The sequence below is a fragment of the Pelodiscus sinensis genome, chromosome Z (assembly GCF_052426305.1).
Source record: "Pelodiscus sinensis isolate ZL-2025 chromosome Z, ASM5242630v1, whole genome shotgun sequence".
In the NCBI taxonomy this organism is placed as follows: domain Eukaryota; kingdom Metazoa; phylum Chordata; order Testudines; family Trionychidae; genus Pelodiscus; species Pelodiscus sinensis.
The window spans coordinates 22915130-22933791 of NC_143085.1; the positions used below are offsets into that span (position 1 = coordinate 22915130).

Here is an 18662-nt window from a genome sequence, read left to right on the forward strand (position 1 = left end):
CTACTGTAAATTTCCTTGCGCATGAGCAGGCAGGCAGTGTGGATGCTCTGCGGATTCTTGCATAAGAACGGCCGTAGTTGTGCAAGAAGCCGCAAGTGTAGACATAGCCTAGGATTTGGAGTTTCTTATGCCCTAAACAATGTATCCAGTGTTTAGATGGCAGAAGTCTGTTGTATGGTCAATTCTAAATTAAGGACAAAGAAATTCCAATCTTCTGTTCTTTCTGAATTATTTCTATTGCACGATCTTTATACTTATGTGGGTGCTATCCAGGTACAAGACTGCCTACAATATCAAAATCTATACAAGTGTGATGCAATAGAAAATGTTACCTCTTGGTTTACTGATCTTTGATATTTCATAAATATAAGCACTTCATTCTGGCAGACGTTATTGTTTACCTAGGAATCCAGTGATGACTTTTGCATGTTGCTATCACTGTACATTTAAAAAACAGCTATTGAAGTATATTTTTGTCACTCAGGAAGGACTGATGGGTCAGAAGCCAAGTGATATGGAGGAGTTATTAAAACAGTCTCAGAAGGAACTATTGTGGCTTCAGAGGCAGCTGTCCTTCATCTCTCCAGGAGGGTCTACATGCACTTTGTCAGCTAGTAAAGTAAGTTCCTTCATTATTGTTGCATTTTTCTTTTCCAGACTTATTTTGCTGTGCAAAGAGGAATCAAAATGGGAGCAGCTTATTCTCCCTGCACATCATTGTAGCTCTTTGACTTCAGTGGTGTTGCTTCTGATTTAAGCAGGGAGGAGAGGAGAGTCATTTTTGTATGCATTTTTCAAAACAGTTGCATGCAATTGCCTGGAGGATAGAAAAAACATACAATTTCTTTAGAAATGGCTGTGAAGATGAAGGAAAGTTAAGCATTTTGCTGTTATACTGCATAAGAGATTACTTGAATTAAGATTTTAAATGGCAATGGAGATACTTAGCATCACATGACATCTGGCTTACCTCACCATGTATGGCTGTGTCTACACTGGCACGATCTTGCGCCAAAGTGGCCGCTCTTGCGCAAACTTGCTGCCTGTCTACACTGGCCGTGTGTTTTTGTGCAAGTAAACTGACGTTCTACTGTATAAAATCAGGGCTTCTTGCGCAACAACTATGATACTCCCGCTCAGGAATAAGCCCTCTTGCACAACTGTTCTTGCACAAGAGGCCAGTGTAGACAGGCAACATGAATTTCTTGTGCAAGAAAGTCCTATGGTTAAAATGGCCATCAGAGCTTTCTTGCGCAAGAGAGCATCTATATTGGCATGGATGCTCCTGTACAAAAGCACATCTCTTGCACAAAAGCACATGCCAGTGAAGCACATCTCTTCTGGAAGAGTTTTTGCACAAGAAATCTTCCTCAAAAGAATTATTGCGCAAGAAGCTGCCAGTGTAGATGTAGCCTATATGACAGGATAAGCTCTACCCTGACATCTGGTGGTGAATTGTGGTGAGTGGTGCAACAAGACTTTAGGGGCTGATCTCGTTTGCATAGGCACACCCACCCCGCCTACTATGTGCTCACAGCAGCTCAAATGGTCACTTTGGCCACTGTGGGATCCCCAGTGTCTCTGTTATTGAGGCGGGGGGGGGGGGGGGATAAAGTATTGTTACCTTGATTATGTGAATCAAGGACAGTGGAATAGTGGAACTGTTTTATGACACCATAAACTAAGTAGCACTCGCTAGACAAGGGGCATGGGTTCTAAACCCAGTCAAGCTGAGAGAGGCTGGGGGCAGATATTTGTACCTAGTTATGGGGCCCTGTCTGAGGGCCTAAAAACAACATCAATTGAACCCCCTCCTCTCTACTGTGGAATATCAGAGCTAATTTGGATTCCATTAGGAGTCTGGTTGCAAGCTGCTGAGCTGACTAGCACTAGCACTGAGGGTCCTCTACTATGAGCTGAAGAGCTGAAATCACTGTGTGCTGTGGGGAGCCTGCAGCTATACTGTTGAAATTGCTGAAGAGCTGAAACCTACTATGAGCAGAAATCACTGTGTACTGTGAGGAGCCTCAAGCTATACTGCTGGGGTTATGTCTAGATTGGCATGTTTTTCCGGAAATGTTTTTAATGGAAAAGTTTTCCGTTAAAAGCATTTTCGGAACAGAGCGTCTAGATTGGTAAGGATGCTTTTCTGCAAAAGCACTTTTTGCGGAAAAGCATCCGTGGCCAATCTAGATGCGCTTTTCCGCAAAAAAGCCCTGATCGCCATTTTCGTGATCGGGACTTTTTTGCGGAAAACAAATCTTAGCTGTCTACACTGACCCTTTTGTGCAAAAGTTTTGCACAAAAGGGATTTCTGCCTGAACGGGAGCAGCATAGTATTTCCGCAAAAAGCACTGATTTCTTACAGTAGGAAGTCAGTGCTTTTGCGGAAATTCAAGCAGCCAGTGTAGACAGCTAGCAAGTTTTTCCAGAAAAGCGGCTGATTTTCTGGAAAAATTGGCCAATCTAAACACAGCCCTGGGGTGCATCTAGACTGGCGAGATTTTGCCAGCTGTCTACTCTGTCCACTTGATTTTGCGCAACAGCACTGACGTTCTACTGTCCGAAATCAGCGCTTCTTGAACAAATGCCTTGACGCTCTGGTTCGGGAAAAAGCCCTCTTGCGGAAATGTTATTGCGCAAAAGGGCCAGTGTAGACAGGCAAATAAGACATTTTGCGCAAAAGCAGGCTAAACGGAAAAAAGTCCTAGTGGATGCTTGAAGGCTCCGTAGCCGCAATCAGCTCCCGGACTTCCTGCCCCTGGGCATGGAGTGCAACATCTTCCCCCCATCCCACTCCCCACTTCCCCTGGGATTTACCTCCATCACGATGACACCGATGGTGGATCTGCCCACCCCAAACTGGTGTGCCACCAATCGGTAGCTGTCCGGAGTGGACAGTTTCCATAGTGCGATGTCGACCCTCTTGTCGACTGGGATGGGTGCCCGCAGCCGGGTGGTGGCTCTCTGGAGCACAGGGGCGAGCCAGGCACACAGCTCCAGGAACGTCTGCTTTTGCATGCGAAAGTTCCAGAGCCATTGCTGGTCATCCCATTGCCCCAGGACCAGCCGGTCCCACCAGTCCGTACTGGTGTCCAGTCTCCACAGTAGCCTCTCCACGCTGGGGTGGGGATACCACAGGAATGCCATGGCCTCCGTGGTAAGGGAGTCCAAAGCAATCTGTGCCTCCAGGTCCTGGAACAGGAGGGCAGCAGCCTGGAGCACCAGCTGCAGGCACTTCAAAATGGCCGGCAGGGGCCAGAGCAGGCACATGGCCACCCCTGGCTCCATGGCAGAAAAAACAAGGGAGATGAAAAAAAAGCAAGCAAAGGCACTAAGTGACAAAAGGCAGTGGTGACCAAAAAGGCAGAGGGCAACCACCAAAACTGCTACGGCTGACAGTCCCTGCAAGAAATCCTATAGCATGCAGCAGGAGAGAAACAGCTGTCCAGGGAGAGCCCTTTAAGCATGTGTCTCAAAGGAGCTCCAGCCCTCGCCCCCAGAAAGGGCTGGTGCCCTTTTGCCCTCTTCAAAATGGTTCTGGGCTTCTGCTTTTGCGCAAACCACAGACCAGTCCCACAGAGCGCTTCAGCTACCTCCCTGAAGCCTCACGAGCAAAACTCCCCCGACACCTCCGGGCCTCATACACAGGTGAGGGGTCTTAGAACCCAATCTCACCTACCCCAAACAAGTTCTGTCCGGTTCCAAGAAACCAGCCACAGTTCCCAGGTCAATTTACACTCTGGATCCTACCCACAAATCCTTACCCACAAAGCCAATTGTTTAGAATATACAATCTAAAGGTTTATTTTACAAGAAAGAAAAGCATGAGAGTAAGGTTGTTAAAGTATCATACATACATGCATCGAATCTCCCTGTTCTCGATGCAGGCTTGCAGCATAGATGTTATAGCTGCTGGCTTAAAAGTCCTTGGTGCACATCCTATGCCAGGATGGGTCCACAGTTCTTCCCAGCTCATGAATCCCTGCGAGGCCGCATCTGGGGTCAGGAGCAGATCTGGAGACCAAGAAAGAGTTCGCCACATGGCCTATTTATACCTCCTTCCTGCTTCTTCCAAGCTGGAGACAGTCACATGGTCTCTGACCAGGCGCCTAGATTCCTTCATAGTTGGGTCCCGTGTACTTAAGAGACCTATTGTCCCTGGAGTCTTGCTAATTAGCATGTCCATAGGCCGAGCCCATTGCTCAACCACATACAGAGAAACTTCTAGTCTCCATACAGAATACATATTCATAACTCCACACCCAGACATTGTACAGATATATGAAGGACATAAACAGAATCAGTAGAAAGTAAGCTTTTGTTTGACACCTCACATGGCCCCCTTTGTACCACTTTTGGGATGAACACCTCCCCATGGGTGCAGCAGTGACCTGGCTGCTCCCCTCAAAATCCAATAACGTCACAGCACCACAAGGTAACTTTGTTCATGTTGTTAGGTGGGTTAAAAATCAAAGTCTCTCATGCAACTAAGAATGAGAGATGAATTCAATCCAAAATTTAAGATTCAGACACCTTCAAACATTGATATTCTGATGTAGATTAAAACTTCACATGAGGCTGGTCTCTCTCTTACCTCTCAGATGCCCTTCAACTTTAACTTAGCACCCAAATCTGAACTTGGTTGAGCTCATCTCTAAACTGAAATGGGAGATAGGAACAAAGAGAATGACACATGATTACTAGGGCTGGCCAGAGAACAAGAATGTAGCTTTGTGAAAAATGTTGAGGTTTCAAAAAAAGTTTGCATTTTGATGCAGAACAAAACCCAAGCCCTTCTGACATTTTTTTACGGGGGGGGGGGGGGGGAGAGGGAAGAAACAGCGAACAAGAGAAAGACCCCCATGACTGATTTTGAAGCCTACTTAAGGCCTCTTTGCACCATTCAGGTGGGGCATAAAGGGGCCATAATCTAATGTCATAAATGGCAAATGTCCATCAGATAATTCACCCAGCATAGGGCAAGTCCCTGCTCGTGTGTCTGTGCTACAGTCAGTCTTTGTGCCTCTCCTGCCCTCCCCCCAATGTGGAGCAGGGAAAAGGTCTGGTGAACTTGTCTCCACTATGATGTAACCGTCCTTCTTTTCCATAGGTTCCACTCAGAATTCTCAGTAATTTTAATGCTGCTGACTGGCTGCATCTCTAAATTGCATAGTGTGTGTGTCTGGTCTTTAAAAGTGGGAAGCTAGAGCCAATTCCCTGACAAATCCCAGGCTCAGGTAAAGAACAAAGACCACCCCGTAGGCTCTGGCCTCACTACTACTGATTTTATAATATGGTTGGCTCTCAATGTGATTTTGGTCTATATACACCATGATTAGTAATCTGGAAGTAACCATGGCAACTATTATGTCAGTGACCTTGGTTGTCTTGCTATAACTGGCTCAGCATGCTTTATTTTTTTTAACAATAATATTGATTGGATTCACCAACTCTGCTAGTGTAATTGGGTTGTCCAGTCCTCCTTCTTCTCAGTATTCTGTGTGATAGGACCTCCTAGGGTGCATTGCTGAACATGCTGCTGGTGGTGCTGCTTTGTTAGCTGCTTTTCAGGCTCTTTCTCTGGTAGTGAGGCACTACAGGATTGCTGTCTACATTCTGCCACCTTCCCTGGTCCCTGCCAAACATTGATACAACTACAGTTGGGTGTCCTGGAAAGTGTAGAAACTCAATCATTTAGTAAAGAAAATATGCTATGTGGACACAACTCAACAGACCTCTTTTATTGTTGTTATTGTTACCAGATCAGAAGAAGTTCATAAGTTACAAAAGCATGGTTGTACCTGAACTCAGAACAATTTGCCTTGCCTGTAGGGAATGTGTATGTGGTTTCCAGGGAACTGACAGCCCAATTGGGGCCCTGGGCAAAGGAAGGGGCTGCTCCATGCTTCTAGAAGGGATGGGACTGCAGCAGCCAGCCTCAGCACCACCCAGAGCATGCCACATTGCTCGCCTGCCCCCCGTACCTAGAACAACCTGGAGCACTGTATGGCACTTGGTGGTGATTTAAAGGAACTGGGGCTCCAGCTACAGTAGTGGTGGCTGGAAGCCTCCACCCTTTTGAATAACCAGTCCCCAGAGCAGTTGCCTCTCCTCCTGCCCCCTGTTCATGGGTCTGGTGGTTATAGATAGGAACATACTTGGCTTTTTTCTTGATCTGATTTGTCTCCTGCTGAGTGAACTTTGGGTAAATCAGTGAGGCCAAGACTTTAACAAGTGACTAGGGATTCTGGGAGGCTAACTTTACATGACTTAGATTGGCCTAATTTTCAGAGGGCAGATAAAAACTTAAAAACACTGAAAAACAATGGCACTGAAAAACAGGCCTCTTTAGAATGTGTCAAGATGGACACCTACAAAATTAGGTGCTCTGGAAAATTTTGGCTTGAATCTTGAAGCCCACAGCAGGGATTTTCAAAAGTGCGCAGGAACCAAACACTCCCACTGTGACACTCTGTACCAGAATTTCTATTCAATTCAAAACTGATAAAAGGAAATTCTTTTTGCACCCAACATTCTGTTATTGTGGAACTTATTGCCACTGGAAACCAGTGAGGCTAAAAATGTATCAAGCTTTAAAAAAGTTTTGACATTTATGTGCCTAGGAAAAATATCCAAAATTATAATAGTTAATACTAACAAAAATGTTGGAAGTGATTTTAAACCGTATGCATCTGGTAATGGATATTGTTGAAGACAGAATATTGGACTAGATGAACCCTGCTCCAGTGTGACAAATCCAATCACAGAGCTGAGCATCCATCATGGACACTGCAAAATGTGTTCTCTTGACAATTCGGACACTTATTCAGGTTCCTAAAGAGGAGCTGAGCATTTTTGGAAAATGTGGAGCCCTTCTGAAAATTCTGCCTCTGTTTACTCATTGGTAAAATAGGGGCCAGGTGGAAGAACCATATTTGAAAGGCACTACATGTACACTGCCTCTTTCAATCACATGCATATTTCATTTTTGAAATAATGGGGTAAGATTTGTTAAAAGGAGAAAGATTTCTGTTACTGCCTTCAAAGGGATAAACAAAATTATGTTAAGCACCCTAGAAATAGAATATGTCCTTGCACTGTGAACAATGTACCCTCTATTTTTTCCCATATATGTGGGGAATATATTTTTTGTACACCCAGGTAGGCATGGATGTGCACCGCCAGTAGAAACACATGCTGCCAGCTCTGGGCACTCTATTAATCAGCTGGGCAGCATCTGAATCTCTCTTGGGTGGCCGCAGAAGCACTCAGCTTGTGGGGAATACTGAAATACAGAAAGCTCCATTCAGCGGTCCTTCATGAGTTATATAGGCAATTAACTTGAAATGACACATCTTGCTATAATTAAAATGTGTTATAGGAGGCAGGCATTCCCCAGACTCTCAGATCATGCAAATCAGTAGGAGGCTGGAGCTTTTACAGAATGGTTTTGCTTCCCTCTTGAGGAAGGCTTTTTTGTTTGTTTGTTTATTTGATCCTTCCTTTGCCCGTGGGCCTTTCCAGTATTTCCCATTGGATAGGCAGCTGCTGGATGCCTAGTTGAAGGTTTGCATGCCTGTAACTGGTAGACTACAGGTTTTTTTTTTAAATGATGGAAAAACTGGGGTGGTCCAGGGACTGTGATTTAAAACCTGTCTGCATCCGAGTGTCTACGCCTTCCATTGGGCAGGTGGAGTGCGGCGAGGGGGGGGGGCGGATTTCAAGCTGCCAGTTACAGTTCATTGGCCCGCCACACAGCTGACTTCCCGAGACCACCCTGTGAGTGTGTTACTTGGAGGTAAAATAAAATCTCCGCCCTCCGCACTGCAAACGAGCCAGGTACAGAGCGCCTGGGCTTTTTGGGTCAGCGCCCACCTTCTCTAGCGCCGGGCTTAGTACCGTGCGAAAGGGAAGCTGGCAAATCGGGGAAAGCCATCTTTGTGTGCGTGGAGCGGCCCACCCCGCCGTTTCATAGGCTCCGGCAGGTGCTGCACGGCCGATGATGCGGGCGCTCGCTCGCCTGCCTCCCTGCAGACAGCGAATGGAACATTTTTAGCTGGGAACGCCGGCAGGCAGCGCGAAGACACCGATACTGCTGCCTCCCCCGGCTGTAATCTGACCCAGCAGACTGCAGCTCGCTGCTGACCATGGGAAGCGCTTGATTGCTAGGTATGCTCGGATCTACCCCCCCCCCCTAAAAATAGCTCGTCCTCTGTAGCGCCTTCGTGAGCCTAAAAGGGGGGGGGGGCTCCTCCCCTACGGCCGCAGGGACTCTGAGCACAGGTTCACAAACTTTAATATTCGGCTGTCATTGGACGCTACCCTTCCCTGCTTTTATTCTCTTTCCGGCGCTGCTTGGGAATGCGAAAAGGGGGTGACCTGGTGCATGAACAGGCGGCAGCGGGATTAAACCTTTTCCCAGCCCGCCTCGCGTTGATGTTTAATCTTCTGTCATTTTCCCTTAGTCCGTGTATTGGTTTTCCTGTAAAATAAGATCCGGAGGGGCATAGGTTTCATGGGGCCCTGCTTGTTCCCGGCGTAAGATGCTGGGGGCAAAGTTAGCCAGCCTGCTGGCTAACGGGTTTTACCCTCCTCCCACTCGGTGGAGCTCTGGGCAGGCGCCCAGTGCTTCTCAGATGGACGCTAGAGTGTCCTAGCGAAGTCCTCCAAGTGACTGTTCGCCCCTCGGGGAGGTTATGAATGAAATTATCTGCGGCGTTTCGCCGGCATCAAAGTGGGCAGGACAGCAATCGGTGAAAAAGCGTCTCTCTTTGATTTGTAATTTACAAATCTAGGGTTCCAAATTGTGCTAGTGGCTTTATTTTTTTAAAAAAACCCTCCATTTCCAGTATGGGTGTGTAAGATATATATCTATATCTATATTAGACATGTATGTGCATGTGTTCCATACAATATTAGTGTCTGGTAGGTACTATGAATATGTATGCATAATATACATGAAATTTTACTATATTTTGCATGTATAGATATTGACAATAGGTAGCAAATGCATGATACTTGTGAATAGGTGGGAATTATCCCCTGTATATTATACCAGCAGTTTTTCTATTATTGACCTCTCTGTAAAGTTATGGTATTGTTTATAATGTCAAGTGTAGGGCAAAAGGCTATTCCTTTCCAGAAGCAATTTATTCCTCTGTGCGAATAATATTTTAATTATGGTAGGTTTAAGTGCACTTCAATTTTTAAAGCAACTGCCTTTTGTCGCCCATTAATGATAAGCATTGTCCAAGATTTGTCCAATGCAGAAGGCCATGAAAAGAAATTTATATATCAGTAGTTTCACAGAATAATTTTATCAATGCGGATTGATATTGCATCTGGCAATAATAGGGACAGGACTCTAAAGTGCCCTAAAATAAACACTGTGTAAAAATGCATCCATTCATGTTGATGTTTTAATAACTGTACCAAGTGGATACATAGATGGAGGGAAAATAAAGGCTGTCACCATCAAAATATAAAGAGTAATTCAGAGCCAGCTAAGAACTACATTAAGAGAACGTGAAATTTTGAGACATAGAGCAGCCATAAAATGGAAAAAAGGGGCACTGCTTAAAACTGAGGAAAAAAATAAATGTGGAAGGGAACTGTGTGCTGTGAGAAGTACTGTAGTCACTTTGTATTTCAGTTTGTATGACTGGAAGGTATTTCATTATTAGAGTGAGTCTTTTTGGTACAGTAATTCCTCATTTAACACTATAGATGCATTTCTGAAAATGTTTGTGGTAAGCGAAAACATGCTATGAGGGGTCAATTTTTCCCATTAAAAATAATGGAAAAGGTGGGGGTTACATTTCAGGTGCTGATGGCAAAGTCAATTTTTTGTTGGTGTTGGATCATCAACATTAGATATCTAGCCACACAAGATAACTAGCAACAAAAGTTGCCATGGTTTGTTAAAACACAAAGATAAACATGTGAGTGAGCGGAGGAGCGCTGTGACCACGTGTATTCATCTGCTCATGCATATTACCATTGTTTTCACCAACTTATATTGTTGCACAAAGTAGTCTGCCACTTGATTATTTTTGTGTTATTTCGGGGATGGTTGTGTTCCCTAATAAAAAAATCGTGCTATTGCGAAAATATTTTAAGTGGGCACGTGTTAAATGCGTAATTACTGTATACACAATTTGAGAGAGGAAAGCAATTTGAAACAACTCATGCCAGTGTCAACTGTAGTTTTTCTATTTAAAGACCTATTATTCAATAAACTCTGCATTTTTGAGAGAGTTGGGGGTTGTTTATAAATTATTGCTGTCTCCTCTTCTGAATGAAGAGATCCACGTACCCCAACCAATGTATTTGACGTGGCATGATATTAAAACAAACCCTACATCAAATAGAGCTAGTGAAGTGGCTATACTCTGTGCAGACTAGAGGGCACCCTCACTTGCTGCTTGCTGGAAAACTATATTGGTATTAGGTGGCTTTGCTTGGAACATAGCGTAGTGCCATGTAAACAGGTAAAGACTACATGCATAGAAGTGCAGGTTAACTGCACCCCAATGAATTCATACAAGTATGTACATGGACCATCTGTTATAAATGTGGTGCCTCTGTTTTTTAAAGACTAATATTTGCAAATTTCAGCTTTTAGGGTAGCACTTGGTTGTTAAAAACCTGAAAAGATGAGCTGTAACAATATGGGTCAATAGAGAACCCAGAATTTTAACCCTGATTTGAAAAGAGCACCTGATATTTGATTAACTGATGAGCAGAAAATTATAGGATATATAGCAACACTTTTTATACTTGCATATCTATGGTTGAGCTCACTTGATAGGTGATGGTACATAAATGTGTACATATATAAGAATTTTAAATAGTATTAGATGAATACATACTCAGAACGATATTTTATAATGTGTGTGTATTGTACACAAGTATCTATTTACACATTGATTTATGTATGAATATAAAATAGTGATATGTCTTTGTAACAGTGGATTTACATTCTTACAATTGCCCTGTGACGGCGAGTTGGGGTTCCTCCAATCCTGCAGCCCTGCAGCAGCAAGAACAGACTCAGACAGTAGAATAGAGAGGGTTTATTGCTTCTCTAGGATACAGCACAACATATTCGTGATGTGTCTACAGGAGTCTGGGCCAGGATGCCTCAGCCCCCTTGAGATGGGATCCCTGGGGCCCTAGATTCCAACCCCCTCCTTAGTCTGTTTCCTTCATGGTTCCAGCCTAAGACTGCCTCGCTCCCAGACCCTGCCCCCAAACCAGGTGTTCATCTCTGCCTCCCTTCCTTTTTCTCTTCCCTGGGGAAAGAGCCTTGTTATCTGGTCAGGCTGGTCCTAGTGTCTGGGCTAATACACACGAGTGAGTCAATGGGAATCACACATCATAGCACAGGGAGACACTGGGCAGACAGCACCCCCACTACATCACATGCCCACTATGGGAAGTGATAACATTTCAGTATTGGACATGTCAAAGTCAGGATCCTGCTCTGGAGCAATCATCGGCTTGTTCTGGTGTGGTAAATCTCTTTGTATTTTAATGAGTATAGGCTATATTATACCACTTCACAAGTATGCTTCTATCACAAGGAATTAATAAGTGCTTATCACCTGGTTGTCATTAGAAAATTACATAATTTAAAAACCCACACACTTAACTTTTCCTCCACAGCAAGTAGCAAACTGGCCTGCACAGAGCTGTCCTACCCACCCCATAAATTAAATTATTACACAGTGTACTTTGATAGCTAAGTCATTTTTTTCAATACAGCACTACAAGGGAAATAGAGTTATGCAGTAAAATCATACAAGAAGCAACCAAGGGTTCTGAGATCTCTTGGGCTGTATTGAGGTGGCTTTAAGAAACTGGAGAGAGTATAGCACAGCTTCTGCTGCCATTTCTTAAGATGCTTGAGGTTGTTATCTGATTGGTTATTAATTGTCCCAGATGCCAGGATCCCTGAGATCCTCACTGGCATAAGCAAAACTCATTTGCTTTTATTTCAATCATAAATATTTTTTAACAAAATGAATATGCACAGAACACAAAGTAGAAAATTGGAATGAAGCCACAATGCTGAAAAATGGTGCCCTTTGGAAGTACTACACCGTGAAACCACCATTCATTCACCACTGATAAGCTGGGGCTTGTTCTATTGGGCTCATTCATATATAGGAAGACTTGGGAAATGCTGTAATTGCCTTGTTAGAAAAGTTATGTATCCCATGGGATCACAACTAGTGATTTGAATTTTGAATATGGTCAGCGTAAATAACCCCCAGGTTCAATTTCTCTTTAAATAACTATCAAAAACCAACCTTTATTGAATATTGTGCTGCATTTAAGTATGTGCTATGAAGTGCTAGTCTGAAGATAACAAATGTTGACTTCTAAGGAAACAAGAATGAGCAATTTGCTTAATTCAAAGCAGGCTAACTCATGAGAGGTGGTGAGCATCTGCAACTCCACTCCTAGAGGGAAAGGTGGGTGTGTGGCTGTAGCATTGGATGAGTAGTCAGGAAATCTGGGATCAATTTGCACCTCTTCCTAGACAAACTCTCTGGCTCCGGGCAAGTTGTGTAACTCCTCTGTGACTGCTTGCCCAAGTGTAAAATGAAGTTAATAATACTTCCTTTGTCCTATATCTTGCTTGTCTAGACCAGTGTTTCTCAAACTTTTTGGCCATTGGGCCCCCCTTTCATTGTAGACCTCTTTGCAGACTACCAGCCATGATGACAAAATGGGTGCGGGAGGGTGCGGTCTAGCCAGCAGGTTGGGTGCAGGCAGTACTTTTTTTTTTTTTTTTTGTTAATAATAATAATAATTAATAATAATAAAAGGTGCCAGTACTCCAAGGGAAAAGTTGTTGAGCTCTGTCTGGAGGTGCCGGTACTGCATCTGGAGGTGCCAGTACTATGTATTGGGCAGTACAGTCACAAAAAATGGACTGGGTGCAGATGTGAGCTGGAGGTTAAGGATCTGGGTGGGAGGCAGGGAACAGGAGCAGGCTGAGAGCTGGTTTGGGAGTATGTGTGAGCAGAACGGGGGTGGGGGATCTAGGTGAGAGGGAGGGTGCAGGAAAGGGATAGGGGTAGCGGGTTCGGTGGGAGGGGCATCTGGGGATTACCTGGCTTTGTGCCTCCTGCAACTCTCAGGTATTCTCCCTCCTCCTCCCTCCCCCCCCCCCCCCCCCCGCTCCCATTGGCAGCTGTTCTGGCTAATGGGAGTAGAAAGGAGAGCCTCCGGTGAGTAATTTCCTGCACTGCAGTTCCTCCAGCCAGGGGGAGCAGGAGTGGCAGCTCACAGAACCACTTCCTTCCATCACTATCTGAATCCAGCCTGTGAGACTCCCCCTCCCATCCTGCACAGTGGGAAGCTGGCGCTCTAACCGCACAGGGAGGGGTCTGTGGGGCTGGAGCACCAGCACAGGCTCCCTGCAGCAGGAGGGGTGAGCTCTAAGTCTGCGGTCCACCTGCAAGATGGTCATAGACCCTCGTGGTCCATAGACCACACTTTGAGAATCACTAGTCTAGACAGTAAACTCTTCACTTCTCATATGACTGAATAAGATTGTGCCTTTTTATAAGGAATCCAATTTCCAATTGAGACATTTCGAAGCTACTTACAAACTAAGGATTTAGCAATACCCAGTACCATTTAGTATTTGGCTTCAGGTTATTAATCCTTAAACAAATACTTCTCTTAAGTGCCAGAACTTCTTGAATTCATGTGAGCTTCTGGAATACCAGAAGTGACTTTACATGCTTTTTGTTCCCTCCATTTTGAGCATGGTACATTCAGTGGGTAATGGTGTGTTGTTCCTCTGATTATTGTGGAGATGAAGATTTGGTAGAAAATAGTCACATGCTAGACTGAGAATATAGGAATATTAGTGCTTGTTATGAATCAGCAGCCATGTACACCTGTCTCTGAACATACCAAAGAAAGGGTCTTCAAGCATAATAGCTGGCATAATCTTCTTTCCTTTATTTCATCCAAACACAGTTTGACACTATCTTCCTTTTGGCCTTTATGGTAAAGAGCTGATTGCAGACTTTTTGTAATCTCCATAGTGTTCAAATAAGGCACTGAGCACAGTGGGCTGATCGGTATGGCATCTCTCTCAAGATCAGGCCCTGATTGATTGATTTGTGGGAGGGTGTGTGCCGCTTTTTGTAGACAGTGTGACCAATGGCTGGATGGGTCACAGTCAGGGCAGACAGTCCCCAGTTAGGTTGCTAATCCTTCAGTATTGTCCTTGAATCACCAGAAATTAAAGATCATGTCATTTGATTAAATCTCCAGTAATATTTCCACCAAAATTGGCAACCTTATCCCCAAAGCTAGTGGTTTATTCTACAGTTTGATTTACCAAACCAGTAACAAGCATTAGGTGTTTGAGCCAATGCATTGTTTACTGCATTTCCCTATTTCTGTGGCAGTTGTAGTTTTGTTTGTGCTATTTAGATAAAATTACAATAAAAATACCCCACCTTTCCTCTCCTCTCTCCCAAAAGAGAACAGTGTATATTGTTCAGAATGTTCTGTCTCAGGCCTAGGAGTATTTTTCTCCTCCTGTCCCTTGTTTACTGCCTGCTAATTAAATTTTGTAGGTGGCAGTTTGAAATCTTAGTGGGCCATGTCATGTGACTGCTAATACTCTGCAGATCTCTATTACATAACACATAAGTAGTTTGGAAAAATGTTCTTGTCATACTGGGCATGTCTTAAGATTCCATGTGAAGCTTAATAGTCTGATCAGTTTTTATGTAGAATGACTGTAGGAAGCTTGGACTGTTTCTTACCCAAAAAAAACTTGTGCCCTCAGTTGTCAGACCAATTTTCTTATTTCCCTGAAGTGTCTTACTGTCTGCAGCATCTGTCTCTTGTGGGGGTTTTTTTTCCTTTCCCCTGTAGGGTATGTTCATATGGGAATGGGGGCAGATTTACCTTACAGATATACCTATTTTTAGATGCCCTGATATGTCAGGTAACAATCCAGATGAAATAACACATCGAAAACTCTTCCCCCTCCCCAAGTATTTGTTAAATTCCTAATAGCATTGCTCACTATGGATTTAAATTAACCTCTTTGATCTAAAATAACCTCAGAAAACAGTTTCTAATTGGGCAGTTTTATGCATAATGCAAAATTAAAGCATGAATCAAAGACTTTAAAAATTGCTTAAGGTAGAGAACATTTTTAATGCATGATAATTCATTACGCTGCTGTTTCACAAAAGAAGTAGGTTTTTAAAAATGATGTGTTGTCAAACCCATTAAAAGTAATAGTTCCTCCTTCCATAAACCAGCACTTTTTGTCCTGTGACTGTGTATGCATGCAATGATTGTTTTTGTTACTGTTAATGTTATTTATGCTAAGCATTTCGTAGGTACACAAGTCATGTCAATGCCTCAGAGGACTTCAGAATGTGCGTGGTTTAGCGAATAGGGCATTTGAGTGGGGCTCAGAGACCTGACTCCCATTCTTAGCTCTGCCTCAGACTTACTTTAAGACCTTGGGCAAGTCCTATCATACCTCTGCGTGAGTCCTCATCTGCAAAATGGATTTAATGAAACTTAGTCTTGTAAACCTTGAGATAAAAGCTTCACTATAGAAATAGATGGATAAAATTCAATGGTCTGTGTTGTAGAAGAAGCTAGATTAGCTCTTGTATGTGGTTCTTCTAGCCTTAAAATTTATGAATTTATTAATCTAATAGTTCTTTTGAATTATGCAACATACACACGATGGAAGTAGGAAAAAATAAAACATGAGTGAAAACAATTAGGATTTTTCTTTTGTTTTACTATTGCTTTTTTTTAAAAAAAAAAGATCACTTCTTGCCTTTTGCTTTCAACATAATTTCCAAACCCAGGATTACTAGTTTATTTTAAACGTATCATTGCCATTGTATATCTGTGTAGGTATAAGACTTCTCTGTGTGTGTCCATTTATACTATGTCCATGTTCTAATAGTGAGTGTCTGTTTCTAGATAATTTAGAATATTTACAGATCTATTGTGGCAAACTTCCCTGTGATTTTAATGTCATTGATTTCACTGAGGTTAGTCCAGGTGTGAATCTGTTTATTATTTACGTTACAGCACACCTATCCAGTGCTTAGCCACCTATAAGTTCTCTGAGCTCTGTGGATGAAGAGTGTCTATACTGCATGCTTAATTTGAAATAAGCTACTTCGGAATTTTATTTTCAGAAATAGCTTATTTCTAAATAGCTAAGCTAAGTGCTATTTCAACGCTCTTCTTATGTGTAGACAACTTATTTCAAAATAGATCCACACTGATAAGATGGTGAATCACATTTAAGGCCATCCAGAACCTCTTCAGGCAGGGCATCAGGTCAGTAGTTACTTCCTGGAGCTACTGCCTGAGGCTGAGACTCAGGCTATACAGAGGGGTCTCTTTAAAACTCTTCTCAGGTTCCTCTCCTGCTTGCTTACCTCTGAGGGGAAACAAAGCATATTCACTGCGTACTTTGGTTGCTCTGTTGTATGCCACTGCACTCTCAGCTATGGAGGCCGAGCTGCCTCTGGGCACGCAACAGCCCTTGACTCTCATGCAGCAATTTCTGCAGGCTGCCCTCCTGGCCTTACAGGAATCCAACCTCCAGCTCTTTGAAGAGACCCTCACCATCTGTCTGGGAGCGTACTTCTTCAGCTGTACCCCACTGTGCGCCACTGCTTCTGGCAGCTGGACACCAGTTCTGACACAAGCAGATGCACAAGAGAGCATCTACACTGGCATGTGCTTTTGCGCAAGAGCATCCATGCCAGTGCAGATGCTCTCTTGTGCAAGAAAGCTCTGATGGCCATTTTAACCATAGAGCTTTCTTGCTCAAGAAATTCATGTTGCCTGTCTACACTGGCCTCTTGCGCAAGAACAGTTGCACAAAAGGTCTTATTCCTGAGTGGGAGCGTCAGAGTTCTGGCACAAGAAGCCCTGATTTCATACATTAGAACATCAGTTTACTAGCTCAAGAACACACAGCCAGTGTAGACAGGCAGCAAGTTTTTGCACAAGAGTGGCTGCTTTTGCACGAGATCGTGCCACTGTAGATATAGCCCTAGTGTGCTAAAAATAGCAGTATGGCTGCAGTAACATGGTCAGCAGCTAAGACCAGCAGTCCAAGTTCAACCACATCCTAGATATATACCTATGTGACTAGCCCAAACTGCTGCCCATAGCTTCAGGGGTATTTTTAGTGTGCTACCTTGAGCAAATGTAGTGTCTATCTGCCTGAGCTGGGAATTACATGTCCTAGCTGCAGTGTAGATGTGCCCTAAGAATATTAGATCCTAATTTTTCAGAATCCTGTGTCTGTACTGTTGCCACCAATAGCATAAGCAACTAGAGTAGACAGGTCTCAGGTGTGTTTACTGCTACATTATGAAAAACTGCTCTGAGCAGAGCATTAAAGAGCAAACAGCGTATTTATATATGGTAAAAAATCCCTATATGACTGCAAACTTTGATGTAATAAACAAGTGTGTGCTTCTAAAAATAATGCAAAACCATTGAAACATTTACTGTTTTGATCTTTCCAGCTAAGATTCTAAATAAATACTGAGTACAAGGTGAACTTACTCTTATGATTAAGAGCTGTGTACCTCATTGTACACTGTAATAGGCAATGTACTAATGTAAAAGACTGTTTGCCTTGAACTCTTTATTCAGTGTATGAAATAACAGGTGTATACAACAGATGGGGAAGTACAAAATAATAAATAAGTAGATACTGATAGGCAGTGGCTATGTATATCATCTGCTTTAGCAGGGTTCTTTCCTATACCTGACTAAATCATGGTCTTATATGTTCCCTTGATGTCCCCTTGATGTCCTGTTTCTTCATTATCATCTACTCCAGGTGTTCAAAAATCAAAAGCAAGACCCCTTTACATCCTGAGATTTTTTTTTTAAAAAGTAATATTGGGAATCTTGCTTACCTTCTAGTTTTTGAGCCTTTAGAGGTCAGGGTTTCAAGCTTTTCTCCATAACTATTAGAGCTAGCAGCTTATCAAAAGTGACATTCTCACTTACTCACATGACTCCAGAAGCTGGAGTTTTAATAGCAACACCATATATTGTGATACTTATGATAGAATAACAAGAGTTGACAGCGCTGCCTTGGTGCTGAACTTTATTTGCACTGTAGACAGCCGGTCTACACTCACTGGTGTGTTTGATGCCTTGGGTCAGTTGTTTAAGAGTTAAGGGAGAGGGAAGAATTTCTCCTGAAAAATCCTGCTACGGAAAGAGAGAAGGCTCCGGTCTAAGACACAGGAAATCTTGGTTTCTTCCCAATTCTTCCACAGACTTTCTGTGAGCCTTGGTGAGTCGCTGCCCATCTGTATCTCAGTGCTGTGATGTCTAAACCAAGAAGAATAATTCACCATATAATTGCTGGTACATTCATTCATTAATTATAAGCTTTTGACTTTCTTCTTTAGGTTGCCTTTTGTCTATGTGGTTCGTAACACTTTCCTTCAGTGTTTTTAGGGGTTTTATTTCTCTCTCTAAAATAAAAACAATCCACACAAACACAGCCATTTTTTCTCTTGAATCCCACTCTCATTCTTTCCAGTTATTTATAAATAACCTCATGGAAAGACATCAAGTTAGCAAACACCCGAGTCTTCTGA

At 43.2% G+C, this 18662-nt stretch overlaps 1 protein-coding gene and 1 long non-coding RNA gene across 7 annotated transcripts in view; one reads left to right on the top strand and one right to left on the bottom strand.

Moving 5' to 3' along the window:
* Window positions 1-18662, top strand: part of RIMBP2 (RIMS binding protein 2) — a 494858-nt gene that overhangs the window by 83410 nt on the left and 392786 nt on the right. For all 6 annotated transcript variants that reach the window (XM_089775164.1, XM_089775165.1, XM_089775167.1 and 3 more), the window contains exon 4: window positions 485-619. In XM_089775164.1, coding sequence (XP_089631290.1) covers window positions 485-619 — 135 coding nt within the window. The remainder of the gene's footprint in view (window positions 1-484; window positions 620-18662) is intronic.
* Window positions 618-5058, bottom strand: LOC112544824 (uncharacterized). Its single transcript, XR_003088151.3, has 4 exons — window positions 4973-5058; window positions 4598-4662; window positions 3861-4017; window positions 618-817 (listed from the first exon to the last, which is right to left on the bottom strand). It is a non-coding gene; the product is annotated as an uncharacterized LOC112544824 (long non-coding RNA).